The 25,744-nt window shown below is 54.8% G+C and overlaps 1 protein-coding gene, 1 long non-coding RNA gene and 1 other non-coding gene across 3 annotated transcripts in view; 2 read left to right on the forward strand and 1 right to left on the reverse strand.

Annotated features, from left to right (window-relative positions):
- Window positions 1–25,744, forward strand: part of Gpc1 (glypican 1) — a 27,814-nt gene continuing 2,070 nt past the window's right edge. Inside the window, exons 1-8 of the mRNA NM_030828.2 lie at window positions 1–385; window positions 21,102–21,260; window positions 22,639–23,030; window positions 23,680–23,845; window positions 24,734–24,864; window positions 24,989–25,108; window positions 25,201–25,334; window positions 25,527–25,702. Coding sequence (NP_110455.2) covers window positions 220–385; window positions 21,102–21,260; window positions 22,639–23,030; window positions 23,680–23,845; window positions 24,734–24,864; window positions 24,989–25,108; window positions 25,201–25,334; window positions 25,527–25,702 — 1,444 coding nt within the window. The 5' untranslated portion in view covers window positions 1–219. The remainder of the gene's footprint in view (window positions 386–21,101; window positions 21,261–22,638; window positions 23,031–23,679; window positions 23,846–24,733; window positions 24,865–24,988; window positions 25,109–25,200; window positions 25,335–25,526; window positions 25,703–25,744) is intronic.
- On the forward strand, window positions 18,156–18,244 carry Mir149 (microRNA 149). Its single transcript, NR_128668.1, has one exon. It is a non-coding gene; the product is annotated as a microRNA 149 (primary transcript).
- Window positions 21,617–22,639, reverse strand: LOC134480611 (uncharacterized). Its single transcript, XR_010055063.1, has 2 exons — window positions 22,172–22,639; window positions 21,617–21,853 (listed from the first exon to the last, which is right to left on the reverse strand). It is a non-coding gene; the product is annotated as an uncharacterized LOC134480611 (long non-coding RNA).

Here is a 25,744-nt window from a genome sequence, read left to right on the forward strand (position 1 = left end):
GCCCGACTGAGTGGCCGGACCTCGCGCCTCGCGCCTCGCGCCCCGCGCTGCAGCCGCAGCCGGCTTTTGTTGTCTCCGCCTCCTCGGCTGCCGCCGCCTCTGGACCACGAGCGGCGCGCGCTGGGACCTTGGCTCTGCCCTTCGCGCAGACTGGGCTGAGCGGGCCGGCCGGGATCCAGGGAGGCGCGCACGGGCGGCCGGGGAGCCGCGGGCCCCGCCATGGAGCTCCGGGCCCGAGGCTGGTGGCTGCTGTGCGCGGCCGCCGCGCTAGTCGCCTGCGCCCGCGGGGACCCCGCCAGCAAGAGCCGGAGCTGCAGCGAAGTCCGCCAGATCTACGGGGCTAAGGGCTTTAGCCTGAGCGACGTGCCCCAGGCAGAGATCTCGGGTGAGTAAGGGTGCTGCGTCTGGGGACACCGGACACTAGCACTCAGGAGGTCTGCTCTGGGCCCCTACCCGCGCCGCAGCTAGCCCCCGGCGCCAGAACCGGCCGCCTAGACTTGGAGTGGCCTCCTGCTCCTCAACTGGTCTATACCCCACGGCCCTCGCCTCCGATCTCCGATCCGCTCTGTTGCTTCCCAGTTCCCAGTCACTACGCTCTAGAGTCCCTTCCCCATAACACTCTGCGCTCCCTTTGGATTAGGATTGGAACTGGGAGTCTTTGGTCCCTGGCTTGGCCCGCCGTGTCGGCGGGGCAACAACAATCCCAGGTCCGGGACAGCGTGCCTGCCGCCCTTGCGACGAAGCAAGCCCTAGCTCTGGGGCGGTCTGTTGGGACGCATATTCCGGTTGCAGTGGGCTAAGAACTTCTCTATGCGGACCTCTCCCACAGGCGTCAAGGTTTCTGCTTAGGAATTTACGCGGGTCCACAGCAGAAGCAGCAGAAGCGGGATTTATGGGGAGATTCTATACTTCAAGCCTGGGATCTAAGTAAATATGAGCCCGGTGTGCGCTTCAGGGGACCCCAGGGCTCGGGGGATTCCTGCCTAGGAACTTATGCCCGCCAGCGCCCCTATCCTAGCACACTCGTGGTCTGACCGGGCGCTCGGGGCTGCCTGGAGCTTCGAGCCCAGCTGCAGGTGGTCGGCGTCTTGGATCCCGCCCAGGGGCCTTGTCATCTCTTTGTAAGAAGAGCGGCCCTCCTGGCGGCGGCCTCGGCCCTGCAGCTGCTGAGAGCAGCCCTTCCCCTCCCTTCCCTTCCCGGCTGCCTCGGGAGCTCTGGGAACCGAATCTTTATGAGCTTGGAGCGCCTATGCAATGTCCTAAGGACCTCCCAAGCCCCAGGCTTTGCTCTTAAATGTGTGGGGAGCTTTCATGGATAAGTGCAACACCAGGGCCTTGGTGAACAGGGATTCCTGCTGTGGGTTTCTTCTGAAACTGAAGGGGCTCGCAGGCTAGAGGCAAAACTCAACTGGCGCCATAGACACCCTGAATGAGGAAAGTAAGAGGGATGGCCTGTGGCTGCAACTTGCTTGGAAATGGTAGTAGGTAGCCAGGTCTTGGAGCCCCCGTTCCGGGGAGAGACAGAATCCACAGACACCTTGCTTGGCCTGAGTCTCTTGAGTGTCTCCTTCTCAAATGCCCCCAGTACAGTCCTTTCTGTGCCTCTCTCTCCAGGCAGCCCTGCCATTGTCAAAGCCAGTTCCTGCAATTCTCTGGGCACTGGCCACCCGGTGCCTGGCAGAAGGCAGGTAGAGTTTGGTTGGTGCCCTGCTCACCTTATACCCACTTCCAAAAACACACATAAATAGGAACGTATACCCTGACGTCCTTGTATATCTCTTATCCCTGCCAGACTCCTGCTCCCCACATGTACCAGCCCGAGGCCTTCCAGCCTACATCTTCCCTTGGCGTGGCTATGCCTACCCATCTCAATGCTTTCTTGAGGACCTTCTCGAGTTTGTATCCACCCACAGCTACTGTGCCCGTGTGTAGGCAGGGACTGGCAAAGTAGGCAGTGACAAGGGCACCAAGAGGGCAAAATAAAGAAGCAGAAGTGTAGTCCTTCCAGAGAGCCTGGTTCTTATTGCCCTGTGGTTGGGGAATGTGGGGGATTAGGAACTCAAGACAAGCAAAATGCTTTGATGTCTGTGACGGCCTTGGATGCCCATCCAGCTGGGTTGTGTGGGCACCTTGCAGAATTACAGCAGTCATGCTGGTCGGGGCCCAATGTTTATTCAGGGACACCCTATTTATTGACATTCAAGGCTGGGTTCTAAGTTTTCCCATCATCCCTATTGGTGCACCTCAGAACTGACACACCACACTTTTCTGGAACCCCTTGGGCTGCACCTCATAGCCCTCAGAGTGGGAGAATACCTTCAAGTGCCAGAGAGTATTAGCATATGTGACTGAAAAACAGGGTGACCTCCTAGGCTAGCAGTGGCCCAAAGGGCAGCCAAGCTCAGGGTCCTGTCTGGTTCTGTGCCACCAAAACTGGACTCTAAGGACCAGGCGCCCTCTGGTGGCCCCTGATGGCACAGTCCTCCCTGGAGCTCTAACTCCTATGTGATCCCTTTGCTGTAGTCTCCTGTCCAGAGTTCCAAAGAGCTCCCACTTATAAGAAATACGGGAGTACCCCAGGAGATAGGTTTCTGCTGAGGTTCTACTGGAGTCACTGGGTGGTTGGGAGAGAGGAAGAGTGGCCCATGGGCACTGTGTCTTAGGGACCAGAAATAGCAGGAGACTGCCCTTTCATCAAACAGTACTGTATACGAGAGGCTGGCACCTCACTTAAGGCACCGCTTAGTTTTCCACATAGCCTTTCCAGGCAGCCATCCCATTCCATCAAGGAGAACTAGCCAAGGGAGGCAGCCACTACGGTGGTGTCCTCCTATACCAAGGCCCTGCCGGGAAGCAAGGTCTGGGTGAGGTTGCTAGGAGCCCACTGCTGAATCACAGCCATGGTCAAGCAAGTCTCTCTTGGCTGGCAGGATTGTTCTGGGTCACGAATGTTACTAAGTGTACCCCATACGGTTAGTTCTGTACCAGGCTGTTCATTCTCTTTGGGCTCCCGGGTCAGAGACTACCCCTCCCTGGTCTCTGTTGTCAACACAAAGCCTATCCAGGCCACCGACCCCAAGTAGGTTCTTGGTAAACAACTGCAGATGGACACATGCTTCTTGGCGGCTTACCACAGCATGGAGATAGAAGGTAGAGGCGGCCCTTAGCGGAGCACACACAGCCCTCCTTAAGGTCTCCGGCTTAGACAGAGTTGGGGCTGGGCATCAGAAGACCTTAGAACTGTCAAGCTTCTGTGTCCCAAAGTCACAGTGTTCCTGCCTGTCTGCCAGCGAGGGTGAGCACCTCACACCAAAACCCCACACCGACTATTCACTAAGCCCCCAACAGGACTCTAGTTCTCTATGTGAGCTCTGGCCTTCTGTACAGTAGTTTGGAATCTGAGGTCCTCGGGCCCCCAGGCCCTTCCCACCTCTTAGGAGTTCTACAAGGCCCCACAGAATCCATCCCTCACTTGAGGTCTGTGGCTCTCACAAGTCACTGCCACATTCACCACCCTGGACCGAGAGTCTCTGCATGCCCTGTCTGCCCTGTGTGGCTCAGCCCGAAGCCTGGGGTGGTCCTCGTGCTCTAGTGTGCTGCTCAGAGCTTGACTTTCATCATCTCCAGCACAGCGGTCGGGCTTCTGTGTGCCCAAGGGAGCCATGTTCCAGCACGGCCGTCTGCGTGATGCAATGGCCTGGGTCCTTGCTGTAGCACGGTGGCTCTCATGCTGGACAGGCCATCCTGCTTCTCCATGGAAACTTCCTCTCTCGGGCTCCAGAGGCTTTCTGCAGAGTCAGCACACACTGCACAGGTGATAGTGTCCGTCAGCCGAGTGTTCCTAATGCCCTGCGCTCCAAAGAGGCATTCTCACCACTCCCCCAAGAGTACTTCATGAGAGGGGCCATGTGAAGCAGTAGATGGGAGAGGACATCCAGGCCAGAGAGGCCGTGTACCTTTCTTAGGGCATTGTCTGGCTAATCCCAAAGCCTGGGCTGGCAGCTGTTCCTCAGAAGAGCCAGAGCAGACCTCCTTTTTGAGGCTCTGTGTTCTAGAAGTATCACATTCTCTCAGCTTGGAGACCTGAAGTGGGATTTTGCGGTGCAGGCCTTATGGGCCTCACAGATACTCTCTGTTCTCTGATTCTCTGCTTTTGACTCCTTCTCAGGGTCTAGAAATTCCTTTTAACTGGTGCTACACAGGCCAGAGTGACCCTTCCCCAGCTCGAGACAGGTAACAGGAGTGACCCAGAGTGTGCACAGAGTATCCTGACTGCCTCCTGTGGGCCAAGGGCAGAACCTCAGACTGTCAATAACTGGGAGAGGCAAACTGATCTTGATGGGGCCAAGTCCCAGAAGAACAGTGTAGATAGGCAGATGCCCTGAACACAGGCTAGCAAAAGAGTACAGTAGGGCGTCAATGATAGACCCTAGACTACCAGTACAAGCCTCTAGTGACAGGCCTGCCCTCTACCTACCCCCAAAGCACTGGCACTTTACTGACATCTATGCCAAGCAGCTGGGATGCACTTTAGACCAGGTAGGTTCAGTCAGGGCGAACACTTCATTTACACCATGGTTTTTGTATACAGCCGCTACCTGCAGAGTAAGAGGTGAGCAGGGAAAAGTGGATTCATTCTTAAACAAAGCTGTTCTCTTCAGGCTGGGCCGGGAGAGATTTCAGGGTCTTTCCTATGTCAGAACACAGGAACTCCCCACCCCCTTGATGTTAGACCCTCTGTCCAGCCCTGACCTATCCTGACTATGGGCACGGTCATGTGATGGATGCTGCCCACGTCCTTGAGTGGCTTCAAGCTGTTGCCTCCTACCTGGAAGCCAAGCACCTTGCTGATGCCCTGCTGGCAGCCTTTCTTGGTGGTGATTGAGAGCAGACCTGGGTAGGCACCCGCATTGCTGGGATTCTCCTGCATGTACTGAGGTCATGGTCCCCTGGGTTGATATGGTCCTCTCTCCTTTGGACTCAGCTCCACCCCCACCCCATGAAGAAGCCGTTGTTCTGGGTGAGAGCACAGGGCAACCAGGGGTGCCTATATGTCTTAGTTGTTGTCTGTCAGCAACCCGTGCCAGCGAAGCTCTCAAGTGTGAGCTCCTCTTCCTCAGCCTTATCTCCCACTGGCTTCTCATTGCCCTGACCTATAACTCCTCCCTCCTAAGTCAGTCCCTCCTGTGCTCACCCAGGGCCACCTCTGCCACCATTGTCCCCAACATTCCCTGACAGGCATTTACACTCCTGCTTTGACTCTCGCCTGAGCAGGTCTTGGGTCCATTCGTGTAGGGAACACTCCCAAGTTCTTCCTGTGCCAAGCAGGGGACCACTCCTGGAAATTGCCGGCATTTTCGTTTCCAGAGCCACAGTAGCAAAGCACAGCAAACAGAAAGACGCAGCTGCAGACCTTGCTTTATGGTTGGGGTACTGGGAGCCTGAGCCCAGGCACCAGGCAGGGGTTTCCCTTTCTGCAACAGTTCGAGAACATGAGCCCAGCCTTTCCCAGCATCTTGAGATCTACTGGTGTCCCTCGCTTATAAACCTACACTTTATCTTTGCCTATCTATCTCCAAACTCCTTATAAAAACACTAGTTGTCTTGGACTAGGGCCTGCTCTTAATGTTCTTAATAGTTACTGTCTGCAGAGACCTCACATCCAAATAAAATTATACTCGAGTTTGGGTGGAAAAGTCATACTGGCATGTACGGGTCTTGAGGATTCAATTTAGCAAGGGAAGAACCCATGATGCCTACATCTCATTCCCAGCGCTGGTTTGGCATTTTCTGTCTGGCTGCAGAAATCCTAGACTTTCTGTCTCATTCAGTCACGCCTCTCTCACCTGCTTCTTCTCCCAGTGGCCGACCCCTGCCTCCCCAAAAGACCTTCCTTCCACGTCAGGTGGGCAGGCCAGGGTTTTCTTGTTAATAGGCAGGTCTGGCATTGCCCCCTCAGTGACCGGAGCTGTAACCAGTGACTCATCTCTGTGGGATGTCACAGAAGTGGGATTGAAATCTGAAGACCCCTGGCTGGCAGTCAGTGGCACCAGTGTACCTCAGACAGACCGTCACCTGTGAATAGAAGAGTCAAGCCAGATGGGAGGCTCAGCCCTAGGACAGATTTTCAAGGAAAGCAGAGAGCAAGGGGCGGGGACAGACAGGGTTTGGTGGAAAGGCCCTAAGCATGCCAAACAGGCTGTCTCCCCCGGGGCAAGGGCCAGCCAAACAGGCCGCTGCTCACTTGTACAAAATGCTCCCTAGATTCGGAGGACTTGGCCAGGTGACAGGGCAGCCCCTGGGGGCTCCGTCAATCTCACTCCCTGGCCATCTGCCCAATCTACCCCCACCCTGGGAAGCCAGGGCCACGACAGGGAGGCAAACAGAGAGCAAGTCCTCTGTGGGCTGAACCTGGAGGCCTGTTGTGTCTCTGTGTGGGCACTATAGGTGGATGAGGCTAGCTCAGTCCGCCCCTGGCCAACGCAAGGGCCTGTGTGGAAGTGGCTCAGAAAGGAAGCCCTGTAAGATGCCTAGGAGATAAAGGCTCCAGAGGTGCTGGCAGACAGAGCACTGCTTCGCATGTGCATAGGAAACTGAGTCCCAGAGGTCAAGCCCGGGTGGAGCCTCGCTAGAGGTCTGCTACCCCAACTATTTCCTATTTATATTCTGAGTAAGTCAGTGTCCCCACCCAGAGTTAGCAAGTGCCTGTGTGGGGTCCCAGCAAGTGCTGGTGGGGCTAACCTGGGCACTCACACTGCCTTATTTAAACATAGGAGACCTTTAAGTAAGCCTGTCTCATAGGTGTCGAAATTGTGTCCAAGTTGTGAGGGTGAGACCGTAGTGCAGAGATCTAGTTCTCAAGCCACAGACCCCCTCAGGTGCAAGAAGGGACAGAGGAGTAAGGCGTCAGAAGCCAGCACTGGAAGGATTGGATTAGGAGAGCGTGTCCAAAAGGGTCATATGAGGACACATCATCTTGGCTAGCTGGTTAAGGGGACAGAGATATAAGCTCGGCCCATCCTCTGCTAGCCACACCCAGGTAGATCTCTTAAGTTCAGAGCTGGCCATTCATTGGTCACAGATGTCTGAACCAATCTGGCCAGGCTGGGCAGCCATTTTCCTTTCATCCCTGACTCGACATGATTAAGATTTGGCGAGAAATTGCATCAGGGCTTCCAGACCCTCCCAAACCCAGTAGTCTCCGTACTACAATGTCTTAAACCACTGGCCTCTAGTGAGGATGGTGTGTGTTTGAGTAGCAAAACTACCAGATGTAGAAAAGGAGGATGGATGCTTGTAAAGCCTTGAACAGGTGGCCCACTTCCCTATAAGCCATTTTGGCTTACTGGAGCCTCAGAAGTAATTATACCATCAGAAGTATTCCCAGCCATTAAATATAGCTGCTGAGCATGTCCCAGACTGTGATCTGTGGGTAGCCATCCTTCCTGTTGCGTCTGGGGGCTTCTTCATTGTCTGTGGCTCCCTGTGGTCCTCGGAATCCAATCCCAAGTTGAACTGTGGTGACGTCTGAGTGTGTCCTCAAGCATCATGGCCACAAGTGCCCACCAGAGGCTCTGGGGGCTACAGGGAATACATCCCACCCACCTGTGACCATCTGTCAGTCTCTGGAGAGAAAGCTGATGCCACCTGCTGCTGGGGTTGGCTCAGACGTTTACACATCTACAGTTGTCATGGAGCTTGGGACACACCGGACCACACGGTTGTCTAGAAGGACGGACGAGGCTCTTACTAATTCACTGTCATTCTTAGTAAGTTACCTAATTCACCATTTCTTGTAATTCACCATTTCTAACTTCTGCCCCTCCCACACTCTTGTTGTAACAGTACCCAGAAGACTCTGTACATTCTAACATCCCAGGACTCCCAGTTGGCACATCTTACCCAGCATGTGTTCATATAGGGCTCTGGGCTGGTGGCCATAGGCCAGATACCCTGGGCACCCCTCCATGAGTGGTGTGATACTTCTGTCCTGAATGCACCATGTGGACCTTTGGCAATGCACTGTTCCTAGCAATTAGTGGGTGCCGTGTTTAGCTTTCTTCCCTGGGAGTTCTTAGGATCTTCCACAAACACCAGTGGCACCGGGAGAAACGTAATGAGAGCTGCAGGCCCACCAAAGTCGGGCAGGGGGGGTGGGGGGCGCTGGGTAGGGAGAGGAAGTGGAATTGGATCCAGAAGGTTCACAAATAGGAGTTAAAGGGTAGTGCACACCAGCGGTCCTTACAGGAACACAAGTGGAACTCAGAGTTCAGGGATGTGGGTAAGTTGACTGACTCCCAGCCAGGCCGGGAACAATAGGACCTGGGACTTGCCCAGTGTAGAAACTACCAATATTTTTCATGTCCCTCTGCTTTTGTAGCAGATAGCTTGGAATGTGGCACCCTCACCATGAGTCTGAAACTCCAGTGAACAGTAAATCAGCTGCCTGGTCTTACAACATGGTCTGTCCATGGGGAAGGGCACATCACCGTGTTCTGTGATAGTCTGACTAGGTGCTCACTGAGTTTTGTGGGAAGTAGAGGCTAGCTCCTCAGGTCAAAGAGAAGGCCCAAGTGGCCTCTGTATCCCTCTCATTTCAAAACTAAACTCAGTCCTGAAGAATTGATATCCTCCACCAGATGGCACTGGGGCTCAGAATGTAGCCCAAGTCCAGCTGAGTGGCAAGCCTGGAAGAGCAGGGCGGGTCTGTGACTTAAGAGTCTGCCATGCTGAGGGCTAGGCTAAGAAATGAGTGTCATCACCAGTCTAAACAGTGATGATGTATGGCAGGTTCACTGGGCCCTCTAAAGCCTCCAGAGACGTTGCACAAGCACCTACTGTGTGCTGGGGCTGTTCTTGGTGCTGATACATAGCCACAGACAGAGTGCTCTCAGGCTGTGCAGCTGACCAGGTTCTCGAAGGCAGGCATGTGCCAGTTTCCCTCTGAGCATGGCCTTGCTTGACTCACGACCAAATGTTGCTCGGATCACATAAAACGACAGGGTTGTGGGGTTGCAGGGAGACCACTATGACGGCACAACAGATAAAAGTGCTGCACAAGTCTGAAATCCTGGGTGATTCCCCAGAACCCGGGGAAAAGTGGAAGGAGAGAACTGACTGCAGAGTTATCCTCAGACCACCACATGAGCACAGCACCCGCACGTGCATATTCTTGGATACACACACACACACACACACACACACACACACACACACACACAAAATAATAAGTACAGGGAGGGTTACAAGTGTGGCTCAGTGGTGGAGCTTTGGCTTAGCACACGCAAGGCCCTGGCACCATGAGGAAAAGAACAAGCTGAGAAATGTGGGCATTAGAACCACGCACCTGCTGAAGTAACCCGTAACCCTACCCTAGGCTGCACAGGACAAGTCCCAGACCACTGTCCTGCTGTGCAGTCCTGGATTTCTCTTGACAGATCATCACGGTGGCTGAAGAAGCTCTAGCCCACTTGTCCAGTCACAGTGTTATGGTCCCAGCCTTCTCTGTTTTTCATCCTGTGGGACTCTTGCCTTGGGCTGGGCCCTGAGAGCTTTTCATTGACCTCAGGAACCAACCTTTGTTTCCTCCAAAACTCACCAGGATTTATGGCCAAAGCCAAGAACACCAGAGTAGCAAAGAGAGAAGCAGAGAGGAGTCATGTAGAAGGAACTAGAAGCTAGGCAAGCAGGCCTTTAACAGCGTGTGAAGTGGGGATGGGGAATCATCCACTGTTACAATGTGGCTGAACCTCTTCATATAAGCCTGCTGCTAGTGATGAAACCCAGGAGGTAAAGCCAGAGAAGGGTCTAGTCACAGGGTTATGGGGTAAGAAGGATTGGTTATAAAACTACATTGTTGCTACTGCAAGAAACCTACAAAGCTATTGAAGAAAGTTATTTTGTAAATATATTTATAGTTCAAGGGTGGGGGTCCATCCAGATTGGGAAGATGCAGTGGGAGGAGTTTGAAGCAGCTGGTTACATTGTATCCACTGTCTAGAGCGAGTAAATGCTGGTGTTCAGCTTGCTTTCTCCTTGGTTTGTTTTCTTGCAGCACTGAGGATCTGTCTTAAGTGATTGCTGAGATTAAACACCATGAAGCAACTTGGGAAGGAGTTTGTTTGGGCTCACAACCCTCAGGTCACACTCTTGCAAAGAGAGGTCAGGACGGGGACTCGAACAGGGCAGGAACTTGGAGGCAGGAGCTGATGCAGAAGCCACGCAGGAGTGCTGCTTAAGGCTTGCTCCCCAAGGCTTTCTGATAGCCCACAATAGGCTAGACCCTCCTACATCAATCACTAATTTTAAAAATGCACTATAAGGCCTTGACTATAGGCCATTCTTATGGAGGCATTTTCTCATCTGAGATTCCCTTCTCCCCAAATGATTTATCTTGTATCAGGTTGGCCTAAGACTAGCCAGGACAGGATCAAACGCACAGCTTGTGTATGCTAGGCAAGTGTTCTACCACTGAACCACATCTCGTGCCCCCCCATCCTTTTTATTTAGTCTGAAACTGAACCCCAAGAGATACATGTCAGACAAGTCTTGCCACTTCAACCCAATCTAGAAACTTCCTCACAGATCTGCCCAGAAATCTATCTTCTAGATGGTTCTTAAACCCTGTCAAATTAATATATTAACCAGCACAGGGGCGATGGTTACACCAATGGCTGCAAATGTAGCCTCCAGAGCAGGGCAGGGCTGGAAGACAGCTCTGTGAATCCAGAGTTGGGTGCCTTAGCCTGTGTCTCCTCCCTGGAGTAGAGATCCCTGAGCTACCCTAGAAGACACAGTCCTTTCTGGGTGTCAGGATGAAGTCAAGTTGTATCAGGCCTTTAGTGCTTCTGTTTGGCAGAGTAGGCAGTCTGGGGTCAGTGTGGTAGCATTGGAGCCATGCAGAATAGTGACTGGAAGGTATGTGGTTGGGTGCTCTGGGCTGTTTGTGCTGTGTGCAGTGGCACAGTGGCTCTGGGCTCAGAAGGAATGTTGGGCTGGGCCACTAGCTAGCAGTGAACCTAGCTGGCACTGAGAAACATCCTCAGAATCCAAATCTGATCTGTGGGAGATAATTAATCCACCCAGTTCAAGAGCCAGCTCTGCCCTCAGTTGACTGCGTGACTGTGGACTGGCTGCCGTGCCTCTGTATGTGTTCTGTGCCCCTTCAGAGGAGCTCCTGGGGAACAGGGAAGCCCGTTCCTCCATGGTGCTGTTTTCTGCAGGCAAGCCATGAGTGACTGAACCTCAGTGAGAGAGAGAAGGCCAGCATCCAGGAAGGCTGAGGAGCTACAGGACAGGAGGACTCTAGCCAGTGTCCCACAGTACTCCTTCCTGAAGTCGTGTCAGCCACTCAGCAACTGCTCACTGGTCCTATCACGGAAAGCCAGGAATGGCAAGGAAGACAGTGTCCAAGAATCGATCACCAATAGAGACAGGGCTGTTTGGGTGGCAGGCTAGCACGCACTCACTCTTGGGGCTGCTGTTGAAAAGCCAGAGCTGACTTTTAGAAAGGAAGCCAAGGGGAGGTGAGGGATGGGAATACCACAGGTTCTCAGGAAAAGCAGGAGGGAACAGGAGAGTGTCACAGGAACAGTTTCTTGCCAGAACTGGGCAGGTAACACCTAAGCAGCGAGGCCTTCTCTGTACTGGATCCCATGCCTTGACACAGTTCTGATGCTCCCTTGGGGAAGCAAGGCTTCTTCCTTCAACTGTCTACCTCCAGGGATCCAAGATGCCCTGAGCCCTATGCATACAGAGCCGTGTCACCGGAGCCCTATGTCCCTCTGCCTGCCAGCAATCACTGGCAAAAGCCTGAGTCTGAGTGTAGACAAGGTGGGGCCAAGAAACCTCAGAAGAAAGCTGTGTGAGCATCCCTGAGAAGTGAACTGAGGAGGCAGAGTGGTTCCATGATGCCACCTGCTCCTAGAGTAGAGAGAGGGAGTGTGACCTTTCTGGGGTAGGGACTGAAAGTGACAATGACAGAACTCTGTTGGGTGGGAGCCCCAGGAGTGCTTGGTGGGGTTGGGAAGGGCCTTTCCGGGCTGGGTTGTGAGACTGTCACCAGTAACCGGATGGATGGCCTCCCAGTAGGGCCTTGCAGGCACTTGCCAGCAGCCTGAGGTCTCATTTTCAGAAAACTTGGCCAGGACCAGACAGGAACTTTGCTGACCAGTGCAGTGGCAACATCTGACTCCAACAAGGCCCATTGAGCCCTGGTTTTATGGATGAGGGTTCATCTGTGTCCCTAGGACTACTGCTGGGCTGCACGAGACTCCAGAGGTCTCACGCACCAGCCTGGCCTGGGCTAGGAGAAGGAGCTCAGCATTGGCCCAGGGTCTGATATGGGTGAGTCACGTCACTGCTGGGAACCTCAGTCATCCCCCCCTGAATTGTGTGCTTGTGGGTGGATGCCCATCGGTGACAGTGACTTCAGTTAGATCACATCCCAGGTCTTAATTAGGGTTTTTATCCCTTCAGAGAAACACCATGACCAAAAAGCAAGTTGGGGAAGAAAGGGTTTTTATCCTGCTTATACTTTTTCATCATCGAAAGAAGTCAGGACAGGAACTCAAATAGAACAGTACCCTGGAGGCAGGAGCTGATGCAGACACCATGGAGCGCTGCTTACCGGCTTGCTCCCTCATGGCTTGCTCCGCCTGCTTTTTTATAGAACCCAGGACCAGTAACCTAAGGGAGGCCCCATCCACATTGTGCCCTCCCCCATCGATCACTAGGTAAAATGCTTTACAGCTGGATCTTATGGAGTCATTCTCTCAGTTGAGGTTCCCTCCTCTCTGATGACTCCAGCTTGTGTCTGGTTGACACAAAACTAGCCAATACACCCCACAAAGAACTGCAAGACAGGACCATGAAAAGGCAGGCCACCCCAACTAGCAGGCAATGCCTGGCTTCTCAGTATGGTGTGTTGTCACCAACTGAAACTCTGTTTCCATTAAACACTAATCCCTGTTCTAGTTTTACTTTGTTGCTGTTGTAAAAATACTCTGACTAAAAGCAACTTAGGGGAGGATCAGGTTTGTTTGACTTATATCTCCAGGATACAGTCCATCCCTACAGGGAAATCAGAAACAGGAACTTGAGACATCTGGACACATCACACCCATAGTAAAGAGCAGAGAGAGACACCTATACTTTCGGCACACTGAGGCACCTAGACTGATGGCTTGTTTGCTGTCAACTAGCTTTATTCACTCTTCCACAGGTCAGGGTCAAGCCTAGGGGATGGTCCCACCTTCAGTGGACTGGATCCCACAGACATGCCCACAGGAGAACACACACACACACACACACACACACACACACACACACACACACACACACACCCTTCATTCCTCTCCTCAACTTCTGACATGCACAGTTTCTCTCTCTCCTGTGATTCTAACAATCCTAGGGACCTCAACTTGGCTTCTTTCATTGACCATGATAGCCATCTTACAGCATGTCAGAATTCCCCTTTTGAAACAGAACAATATATAGTTATAGTTTGTTTATTCATTCAAACATCTGCTTGTACCTTTTGGCTCTATTTCACACCCACACACACAAATGCATGTAAAAAAAATCAAATAATATAACTGGCATCTGAGTTCCCTGCTACCCTCCTCTAATTGTACTTGCAGGGCAGGGTGGGACCACAGCTAGAAGCCACATGCCTGCCCTTGCTGGGCAAACAGAGGTGCTGCCAGGACAGCCCAGCCTAGGGAAGCCATCCAGACTACTTGCTGCCTCTCAGCAGAGCATGTTGACTCCTGCTGTAGTCTTTGCCTTACACCCAGAAATTCCCCTGGGATGGGAATGTAGGGAGGCCAGCACTGCTCACATGGCCATTCCCAGCCAGTGACCTTGGACATGTCGATTTGACTGTCTGTATGCCACCAAGGTCAGTGATAGACAAACTATAGATAAAGTGATTCTAACCCTGAACCCTTGTTTATGGGACACTGACTATGTTGTGCTAGGAGTAAGAGCCCTGGTGGATGGGAACTCCTCTCCCAGGTTTCCCTTACACCACAAGTTCCTAGCCGATCTGCGTCTTAGACCTGCTTAAAGGAAGAAGATCTGAGTTGGTTAAAGCAGTGGCCTTGTTCCAGAAATGGCCACACTGGGCAAAGGTGTCCTGTTATATTCTATACCTATTTTAATGAGAGCTAGCATGGCTGGAGGGTAGAGCTGAAAGAAAGGAAGTGGAGCTTCCTGGGGAGGGGGAGATGAGCAAGCCTTGCAGGAGGTGGGGGATGCGCTCAGGACAGATGGTCAGGCAGCTGCCGACCTGTTGCTTTTGCCTTGGGCTCCATCTTGGCTGGATTATAGCATCTCTTTTACCACCTCTGCCAGTTTGGTGGAGGGCTGAGCCGCGCCTGCGCTGTGTCTCTTTAGTCCATGTAGACACATCCAAGGAAGAAGGACCAGTCTGTCATACAGGTCTTCTAGCTGCCCTGTAGCCCAGACAGGGCCCAGAAGTGGACTGAGGAGAGGGGGGCAGCTAGGTGAAAAGGCAGTGTAGAGCCCCAGGGCAGTTGGCACGAACCCTCCCTTTTACAGACATCCTGCCTGAATCACCACCCGGCCCCGAATGGGTGTGAACAAGAGAGCATGGTTGAAGTTCACTGAGTTGGTGACGTAACACCACTAGCTCTGAGGGGGCTCTGCCCTGCAGCCAATCCAGAAGGCTGTGGTCTTGGCAGACATAAACACAGGGTCCTCTTCATCTCTAACATGTGCCAAGAAGCCATGGACACTGGGGCAAGAGCTTCAGTCCCAGTGGGACCTTTTGCCACAATGAGGCACTTCCTACCTGGCATTCTCTGGTGAGGTGGCCTGAACAGGGAGTAGGCAGTTTAGAGGGCGTCCATTTGGGAGTCTTCTAGATCCAAAGCCCCTTGGTTGAAGCTACTTACCCAGCAGGTTCCTGTGTCCCCAGTGGTGTGACTGACTACTGAGAGGACCTATTCTTTTCAAGGATATTCATTTCCCAACTGGAACCAAAGGTTGGAAAGGAAATGGTTATCAACAGAGTAGGGGAGCAGCCCTTGTCCCAGGAGGGCCAGGAGCATCGATGGAGAACGCTAGGTTGGCTGGTATGGCTAAGAGAAGCTTATCAGGGAACTGAAGGCTGGGGCTTGTGGGGATGGGTCCTCAGGGCAGGGGATAATAGGAAGGACTGGGAGACTGCGGTGACCTCAGTGGATGTGGTGTTTTTTCCAGAGAGGGACCCCCCCTCAATACAGTTAGCGGTCTCTCTAGGCGAGAAGTCTGACCACCCATGGACCTCTCTAGCTAGCCCCAGTTCCTGATGAGTTCCTGCTGAGGCCAATGAGCCAGAGCTCCCACTGCACCCCACCCCCACCTCTGAGCTGGGGCTGGCACAAGAGGCAGAGGCCTGATCCACAAGTCCTTAGAATGCGGGTACAGCACTGCGGGCCCAAGGGGGAGTGGAGGGTCTGCAGCCGCCTACTGTTTCCAGGGAGATGGGGGCGGTGCTGACGCGCCAGTGAAGGCTGGGGGAGGAGGTGCGTCCCAGGGAGCTTCCTTCTGCTGAGTGCACCAGTGAGGCTGCTTGCTGCCACTGCCCTGCTGCCCTGGGCTGCGGAATCCACCACGCCGGCGCCCCCTAGCCTTTCCTGCTGAGTTCTGCTGCTCTGCATTTGCCTGGCCATTTCACCGGCACTGGAATCGCGCTTACTATCCGGAGTGCATCCACAGCTGGGGACACCACTGAAGCGGCCGTGGGGAAGGGGGTTCTAAGGCCAGGAAGGTGCCCGCTAAGCTGGTACCAGGCTAAGTCGTCGGCTAGGCGCCATCTCCATCACCATTCCTGTCTGCATCCCCACTCCTCCATGCTTTCACCTCTCATCTTCACCTCCATTCTCTCGCAGTCGTACCTCCACTACAACCTCCTATCTCCGTCTCATCCCCTTCCCATCAAGAGCTTGGTCAGCAGCCCTGAGGTCTCTCAGCTCCCACCTTCATCCCCATCTCCCTAAAGTTGTCTTGCACCGTCCTGCATACCCTTCCCTAACCCCATCCCTCCCTCTGCACCTCTACAGGCTGCCGCATCCCCCCTCCCGCAGTAAGTCCCCCTTCGTCTACTGAACCCATCCCCCCCTTCATCCCCGCCCCCGACGCCACAGCCTTAGCGCACGCTTTTCTCCCTCCTTTTCTGCCGCGCCCACTGCGGCAAGCCCCTTCCCCGCCAATCACGTCGCCCTCCCTCCATCTGCTTGCCGCAGCCCCCCTCCAAGTGCCCCCCTCTGCTTGCTTGCCGCAGCGCTCGGCACTCCGCACCAGCCGCGCCCACTGCACCAGCGCCCCCTCCTCATTGCGGCGCCAGAGCAGGCGCCTGCATCTGCAGCTCTGGCTTATCTTACCGGCTCCAGCTGCACAGAACCATCCCTGTTGCGGAGGAGGCAGAGGTGGGAGCTGCAGGTGTCGCCCAGGCTTTGTTCGCCCAGGGCCTGGCCTGATGCTGGAGAGGCAGCTGGCGGGAGCCCTTGCCTACCCGGAGATGACCCCTCCCACCGAATCCATAGAAGTGCCTGCAGCCGATGCCCCTCAGTTAGGGGTCCCCGTTCGTGATGGAGGTTCTTCTTGGTGATGTTGTCATTTGGGTAAAATGGAGGCAGGGGCTTGGGGATCATGAAGGCATCCAGGAGGGTGGAAAGTATTGGGAGTGAGGGGAGAGGATTGTGCCTGATGCTTTTCCAATTTCAGAGATGGAGGTGAAAAGTCCTCCTTCAGATGTGACCCTCCGGGGACTAGACAGGTTTGTTGGGGAACAGGAGAGAGCAGTAGTGAAAGCCCCCTGAAGCCTGGGCAGTGAGTAGGAGGCCCTCAGAAAGTTGGACCATTTGCTCCAGGCTGTCAAATGCTGGAGATCCTCTGCCTCGGGCTGGAAAACCCAGGAGCACAGAGGGCTGGTTTACTTCTCCTGCCCCATCAGTGAACAGAAAGATCTGTTCTAGGAGCCAGCAGCTGGGGAGGGGAGGGTATCCTGTGCCTCTCCCTTAACTGTGATACTGAGAGCTATCCTCTGTATGTTCCTACACTCCCCAAGCCGTTCTGGCTGGAGTGTTTTAGAGGCTGTGAGGGAAGCAGGCTTTCCATTCTGCACCCCACCCCACCCCCAATCCCACCCTACCCCACCCCCTGTGAGCACAGGAAGCTTCTGGAGGAATGGACTGGAGGGGGGTAGCATGACTCTGCGTGTGGTATCTTGAGAAGGGTGGAGGGTTTCACAGCATTGGGTCCCTGAGGTGTCAGGGGAGGTCAGACCAGAGATGTCTCTGGGTAGCATCAGGATGCTGAACTCTGCTAAAGCCCTGGGGTGACTGATGATGATGACCGAGAGGACGACTGGCTCTGTGAGGGAGGAACAGGAGCTGTAGCTGTCAGCAGGTGGCAGGAGGGTGTGACCCTGAAAGGTAGGAAGCCACAGGCTGCTGCTGTCTGCTCTGGAGAATAGTGGGAGTGGGAGGTGGGGGGTGCAGGCAACCAGATCTAGGAGGAGGTAAATGAACAGTTGCTGCCCATGGGTTTGCTGCAATGGGGTACCGTGCTGGGTGCTTCACAAGAAGCAGGGGCCTTGGAAATTGGGAGGCTTTGGGGTTGGGGGGACAAGGCTTAAAAAGGGGACTATGGTGGGGGAAACCTGCCCCACCATACAAACAAACCCTTTCCCAAATAAAACCTGAGAGCGCCAGGGGAGGGCAGCGCCCCAAAAACCAAGGAGAGAAAGATCTGGAAAAATAAAATCAACTCTGATAGAGATGGGCGGGGTCAGTGGGGAACAATACTGCCGCTCGGCTCCCACCCACCTCCAGGGCTGGAAGGGAGGAAGCTGCTGGTGGGCTCATCCCTCTAAGGTAGAAAATTACATTTCCCCAGGGATTGAACTGAGAGAAGGTTCCTGTGGTTGGGACGTACTCCAGTGCTTTCCTGGAAGTGTAGAGAGAGAGCTTTGCAGAGCCTGCCTTTGCTGTTCTGACATCGTCGTCGTCGAACACCTGCGGTTCCAGGCTCAGCTGGGCTGGGGCTCAGCAGGTTGCTAAGAAGCCTCCTATCTTTGACCCTCAATAAGCAGCTGTGCTCTGCATGGGCTTCTGGGCAGCCTGGCCCAGCCTGCCCGGGGCCCTCAGGCCGGTGCCCGGGCTCTGGCTCCGTGTCTTCACTCCCGTGTTTGTCCGAGGAGGGAGGGAGGGACGGGGGCGGTGCTGGGGCAACTGGAACAGCGCAGGTCGCCGGGCTGGCTGGGTGAGGTGGCCAGGCAGAGCCAGAGGGCTGCAGAGGAGGTCATTGGATGGGGCGTGTTCATAATAGCTGGCCAAGAGTCTCATGGGTCCCACTCATCCAGAAGCTGCCACGGAGTGGGGCAAGTTTCTGTTTCTGAGTGTGTGTTCTGATTTACCTTCTTCCTGTTTCAGCTTCGTTCGTTCTGGTGAGGGGTGGCAGCTGGGACCACCAACATGGAGAAGGATATCAGGAGAGCAGGAAGAGTGGGAGGGGCCGGCAAGGCTGTACCCACCTCTATCCTGCCAGCACTCTTGTTGTGCACCCTGGTCCACAACTTCTCCATCTAAAATCTTTGACCTGCACACATGCCTTTGCCCCGAGTGCCCCTGTCACAGCTGAGCCCAGGATGTCCCCATACTGATACCTGCAGCCTCCATCCCCAGAGCTTGTGCCCAGCTCACTGCTGGAGTCAAGCTTAGGTCCTCCTCTACAATGCCTCCCATGATTCTTCCTCGAACAGAAGTGACCCCTTAAATCCCACCACTCAAAGGGAGAGATATGGGCTGAATCACCTCAGCCTAGCAGGCCGTGGCCTGGAGCAGAACCGATGGAAAACCCCGCTGCACCTTGCTGGGCAGGAGGCTTGTTTGCTGATGGATAACCTTCTGCCCAGCCTCCCTACTCTAGAAGGAGTGGATGCACATCAGGAGGCGGGCCTTGGCTTGCAGCTCCCAGCTGCCTGGGCCCCATCCCAACCCTTTCTTGAGGTTGGGTGCTTGTTAACATATTGGTTCCCAGGACCTGCAGCCCCTGTGAAAGGCAGGTGCCCTGGAAAAGAGAGTGGTGAGAGCAGAGGGTACCAGGTGGGGAGAGCTGGGAGGGGACACTCGGCATGTGCCTCCCATCCCTGACTCCCTTTTCCCTTGACTCCTCCAAGCACCCTTGAATCAGAATATAATTCCTTCTGTTCTTCTACCAGCTGTCAGCCACTGCCCTGCTCTGTGGGCCTTTGGGGACCCTGAGACCAGGTGGGACTCAGCCTGTGAACCCCACAGGGTTCTGGGATGAAGCACAGCTCCCCTACCTCAATAATCTGGGACCTGGGAGAGCAGACCTGAAGGTTGTACTAGCTGGGGGGAGGGGTGGTCTCTAACACCTCCCCCAAGGTCCCCATCTTCAGGAGCCTTGGTATCTGGGGTTATATCTCCCATGTCAGGTCAGAGTCACAGAGACCACACAGTTGCACTCTGCATCATACACACACACACACACACGCACACACACACACACCATCCAGCACACATAACTGCTACAGCTCACTCAGTGCTAAAGACAAGGATGTGATCACGTGACAGGCTCTTAAGGGTGACTTCGACCTCAGAATCTTTCCTTAGTCAGGGATCTCCACTCCCAGCTGGCTTCAGGCGGGTGAGGATTCATAGAAACCCAGCCTAGGCCCCCTAACGCATAATGCTCTCATCTGAGGTTGCAGATTCCTGCCCCCACATACTTCTTGACATGCTGTCCACTCCCCTCTGGCTCAGAGTCCTCCACCCGATGGCAGCCTGCAATATCACATCCTCAAGTCCTTCGCCCCCCACCTTTCCCATCCCCTCCCACCTTTCTACCAACCCATCAACAAGGATGAGCCCTGGCACCCACTCTGGGCTCCAGAAACTGCATCTCCCAAGCTCCCCATAACATCATCAGCATTCCAGCATTAGAGGAAGCTTCCAGAATCCCCGCTGACCCCTCCCTCTTCCCAGACCTTCCACCTAAGACGGGTCCCCCACCTCTGCCTCTCTGTCTGATCCACCTCACTTCAGGCTGAGACACAGCAGTGCGACCCTGTGAGAAGGAGTGGAGCAGACTGGGGTCAGGGGCAAGCCAGTGAGTCTTGAATAACTCAGCCCCCAACTAGGACAAAAGCCAATCTCCAAGCCCCAGATTCCCTGTAAAAGGTGTCACTGTAGTCTTAGCAGAAGGTTTCTTCTCCCACTGAGGTTTTCTTCTGATACCGGTAGTTCTCCTGGAAATGAAGCTCCCTAGTGTGTGCTTAAGAGCTCCATGGTGGACACTCAGGCTGATTGTAGGCCTGAAGCGACCCTCTGTCTGCAAGTGGCAGTCTTGAATGGCACTGCTGCAGTGCCACCAAGGACTGACAAGTCATCTCACCAGCCCAGGATAGGTGGGGATAGGTAGGTGGAGTTTCAGCCAGAACACTATGGAACTGGGAATGTGTCCAGGTGGTGGGAGCCTTGGTCAGGATTGAGTGGCCTCTGTTTGGGACCCAGTGCCTGAACAGAGCAAGCTTTTCTTCACCCCAGAGTGGTACCCAGGCTCCTTGCAGAATGCTGCCGTGGGCACTGCAGAATGTTCCTGGGGTACTCTGCTCTGTTGTCAGCCGGGTGCCAAGCTAGGTGCCTCTGAGACTGGGCTGGGCCAAGATGCTGCTGGATTTCTCTTCCTCCTCTGGGCAGAGGCATCTGCCAGGCTTGAAAGCCTCTGCAGGATTCCAGTCTAAGTCGGGCAGCCTCTCCCTCTCTGTACGTCCGGGCTGGCTCTTGGGGAACCCTGCTATGACTCTCCTTGTATTCCTGAGATGCTGGGCTATGTCACACAGTACTCCTATTCTGAGACTCAGCCCTCTGATAACTCAGACACCTGTGCTACCCCATCTCTGAATCTCACCGGGGCCCTGGGAGGTCAGAGACACTGGAACCCAGCCTTGCCCTATAATGTCCCCATCTCTGCCTTCACAAGGGGCTCCTAACCTGAGCTGAGCCCTGTCTTGGACGGCACATCCTAGGCCACCTCACCCCTCCCTCACAACACCCTTTGCCATCCCACAGGAGAGCACCTGCGGATCTGCCCCCAGGGCTACACCTGCTGCACCAGTGAGATGGAGGAGAACCTGGCCAACCACAGCCGGATGGAGCTGGAGACCGCACTCCACGACAGCAGCCGTGCCCTGCAGGCTACGCTGGCCACCCAGCTGCATGGCATCGATGGTGAGTGGGGACTTGCAGGTGTGGGGCTAGGACTCAGAGGCTAGGATCTGGATGGTTAATGCTGGGCTTCAATAGAACAATGAGCCCAAGTAGTCAGGGCCCTCGAGAGAATGGGCCCGCCCCTCAGAGGGGAACAGCTGCTCTTAGAGTGCCTCTGTGCCCCACACAGAGTTCCCCTTAGGACCTAAAGAGGGCTGGCCTGCATCTTCTGGGGTCCCTGTGGTAGGCCCACTATCCCACCCTCTAGCCAGGAAGCTCAGACTGAAGGCTGAGAGTGCAGGGCCTGCCCTGAGGTGACTGCCTCTCCTCGGGCAGGGGCAGAAAGACTCGGCCGTGCTTCAATAGACCAGGTTAGCTACTTTTAGCATCATTTATTTATGAACCTCTCACGTGGCTTCACCGTGTATGGGCAGAGAGCGGCAGCTCAAAGGGTAATGGAATGTTTCACAGGGACTGTATGGGGCCCTGGGGTCCTAAGGGTCCCCTAGAAAGTCCCCTCCGTGAGCAGAGAGGTTTGCTGACTGCAGAAGAGGTACAGGACCCAGGCAAAGATGGGAGTCCCTTCAGCATGGGTGGAGCTGGGAAAATCCGAACTGCAAAGCAGAAGAGGGAAAACGTACAGCCCATCTAGCCACAGCTGGGCCACAGCGTCAGGGGTTTAGAAACCCCAGCCAACCAGAGAGCCCTGACCATTTGCAGACTCTGACACTTGTTGATAAGCCTTCCTTTGTTACTCTGCCTTGGGGGGGGGAAGGGGGGTTGGAGGGGTGGGTCTGAGCAGTCACAGACCTTGATCTCACTTCCAAAGGGGATGCCACAATCAGGGCTCCATCCCAGCAATGTGGAGTACAGTGACATTTCCCTGAACCTCAGAATTTGCTGTTGCTATATTCACACGTTTCCGCCCTCACCGAAAAGTATCCATCTGGGGTGCTGGTTTGCAGCCGGGCGGGTTTGCTGGAGAGCAGGAGGAGGAGGGCTGCTTGGGACTGAGAGCATTGGGGTGGAAGACAGACAGGGAAGTTGGCAGTTAGGCAAGGCTTACACTGGTTCCTCTCCCACCACCCCCCCACTACAGTCTCTCCCAGAATCATGAATCTCAGCATCTGCTGGTTCCTAAGGCCCAGCTCAGAAATGACCTCTGGAGCTAGAGGCTTAAGTCCACAGGGGCCTATGACCCTAGAGAGGACACTTCTGACTTCTGCACCACTGGTGAGGAGAGACAGGTCTCTAAGAGCCAGAGGAACCTTCTGCAATATGGCATCCAGCTTTTATGGACTGCCTGAGCAGGTTCTGAAAAGCAGGGGGTATTCTGTCAAGCCGAGTACATTGGCCGAGAAGCAGAGCCCCCTCAAGGGGTCATTGCCTCTCCTCACAGACCACTTCCAGCGCCTGCTGAATGACTCGGAGCGTACACTGCAGGATGCTTTTCCCGGGGCCTTTGGGGACCTGTACACGCAGAACACTCGGGCCTTCCGGGACCTGTATGCTGAGCTGCGTCTCTACTACCGAGGGGCCAACCTACACCTTGAGGAGACACTGGCCGAGTTCTGGGCACGGCTGCTGGAGCGTCTCTTCAAGCAGCTGCACCCCCAGCTGCTGCTGCCCGATGACTATCTGGACTGCCTGGGCAAGCAGGCAGAGGCACTGCGGCCGTTTGGGGATGCCCCTCGAGAACTGCGCCTGAGGGCCACCCGTGCTTTTGTGGCGGCACGATCCTTTGTGCAGGGCCTGGGTGTGGCCAGTGACGTAGTCCGAAAGGTGGCCCAGGTACAAAAACTGCCCGGGGCTCTGAGTAGACAGACCCCTGGGAGTCCCTCCCTCACGCTGTGCCCTGGGTGCTTGGTATCCCCCACGTTCAGCCTTGTTCTCTGAGCCTCCTGGCTCTAAGGCTCACAGATGCAGCCCATTATCAGTTGCTTGCAGTGGGTCCATTTAAGGCCTGTCCGTGTGCCGCCCAGTCCCTTGTCCTGCCCAGTCCCGTGTCCTTAGCCAAGTGTGGCTGTGGGCAGGATGGAGAGGGCCTTTGGTCTACTGCACTTAGGAAACAGGAAACAAGAAAATGATATGGTTGGCCCTCGAGCAAACCTCACAGGCAAGCATAGCATCTCACTGAATGGGACGGCAGGCACATGGCAGACCCACCTTGGGAAGGGTGTGGGGAGGGTGCCAGCTTTAAACTGCCCCCATCTCAAGCTAGGTGCAGTAAGTTGCCTCCCGACCCCTGGGCCTCTGCAGCAAAGCCTAGTGACAGAGGGACTGTGACACTGAAAGGTGTGCATGAGATGGGCTGGGCTAGGGAGAAGTCCCATGGCAGGTTAGAGCCTAGATGTTCCAGCTTGCATCCCTTCACATCAGGGCTCCCTCAGGGCTGGTTGGTGACCACAGGGGGCAGGCTCAGGCTGCCTTTGTTCTCCAGGTTCCTCTGGCCCCAGAATGTTCTCGGGCTGTCATGAAGTTGGTCTACTGTGCCCATTGCCGGGGAGTCCCTGGTGCCCGGCCCTGTCCCGACTATTGCCGAAATGTGCTCAAAGGCTGCCTTGCCAACCAGGCCGACCTGGATGCCGAGTGGAGGAACCTCCTGGGTGAGCCCCACCCCCAGGCTGTTTGGCCTGTCCTGTCCTCAGAGGTTCTGGGATGCAGTAGCCCCTGGTGTGGCCCAAATGAAGGCTTGAGGGCCTGATATGGATGGGGCTTTGGGGATCAAGGGACAGATTTTATTGTTCCAAGGCACCTGGTGGAATAGCTGTTTCAACATGCATATACACCAACATGTAGGTGATATGTAGCAAACACATACATGTATGTACCTAAACATATGGCATGTATGTAGGCTGCACACAGTGGGCCAGTCTATGGGGTGTGTTCAGAGTCTCCCTGCCTATCACAGATGGACTTACATGCACATGTACTGGCATGAGGTAAGTTGACACACACATATGCCAACACACATGAATCACTTTGTATATCTGTTGACATGGGGCAGGTTAGCATGCAGACGTGTCAGCACTGGTACACAGCTAGCAGGAGCTGGTACTTAGTATGCTGATCCTCCATCTGGCAGCTGTGTTGGCACTGTGAGCCAAGGTGTGCATGTTACTGCACCCGTGCAGTATAAAAGCACGCACATGCAGACGCATAGTTCATGTGTTCCAGGGTCTGGTGTGAGGCACATCTACATGCATACATATGTGGGCCCATGGTGGGCCAGCAGCTATTCATGCATGTTCAGCACCTGCATGAGCTAACATGGACATATGTGGACATGAACGAGACTAGATTGCCAGATGTCGTGTGTGTCCATGTGTGTCGTGGGTGTGGGTGTAATGTTCTGAGTTATGCATGAGTGCAAGCTGGTTCAGTCAGAATCTGAGCTCATGTGACCCTCTGCTGACCTGTACCTCTGGCTGTTGAGACTGTGTCATTAACGTGCACCCGTGATGTATGTACATACATGTTAATACCTCTGCCAGACTCCATGGTGCTCATCACTGACAAGTTCTGGGGCCCGTCGGGTGCGGAGAATGTCATTGGCAGTGTGCATATGTGGCTGGCGGAGGCCATCAACGCCCTCCAGGACAACAAGGACACACTCACAGCTAAGGTGTGTAAGAGCTGGGGGGAAGAGGGGGACCACTGTGAGCATTGAAGGGTCTGTCCCTGATATAGCCCTACCTGGGCCCGAGAAACCATACTGCCCCTCCAGACCCCCTTTGGTATCTCCCTAGGTCATCCAGGGCTGCGGAAACCCCAAGGTCAATCCCCATGGCTCTGGGCCTGAGGAGAAGCGTCGCCGTGGCAAACTGGCACTGCAGGAGAAGTCCTCCACAGGTACTCTGGAAAAGCTGGTAAGTCTGACGATCTCAGTGGCTACAGCATATCTACATGGGGGCAGCCTAGGTGGACTGTTTCCAGGCTTCTCACTGCTCTGCCATCACAGGTCTCTGAGGCCAAGGCCCAGCTCCGAGACATTCAGGACTACTGGATCAGCCTCCCAGGGACACTGTGTAGTGAGAAGATGGCCATGAGTCCTGCCAGCGATGACCGCTGCTGGAATGGGATTTCCAAGGGCCGGTAGGTACCCATCACTGGCCACATCCTCGTGAATGCCCAGAACATGGGGAACTGGCCTGGAGGCTCACACACATTCGCCAGCTCCCAGTAGTGAGCACATACCCCCTACCATGGAGCCTTTGGGGGTTACCAGTGTATTCACTGGCCCTCGGGGTGACAAAATGAACTGTGGCTCCGGCTACCCTGTTCCAGGTACCTACCTGAGGTGATGGGTGATGGGCTGGCCAACCAGATCAACAACCCTGAAGTGGAGGTGGACATCACCAAGCCGGATATGACCATCCGGCAGCAGATCATGCAGCTCAAGATCATGACCAACCGTTTACGTGGCGCCTACGGTGGCAATGATGTGGACTTCCAGGATGCCAGTGAGGCCCGCCAGGGTTAGGGTGGGGTTGGGGAGGGATCTG

The sequence above is a fragment of the Rattus norvegicus genome, chromosome 9 (assembly GCF_036323735.1).
Source record: "Rattus norvegicus strain BN/NHsdMcwi chromosome 9, GRCr8, whole genome shotgun sequence".
Lineage (NCBI taxonomy): Eukaryota > Metazoa > Chordata > Mammalia > Rodentia > Muridae > Rattus > Rattus norvegicus.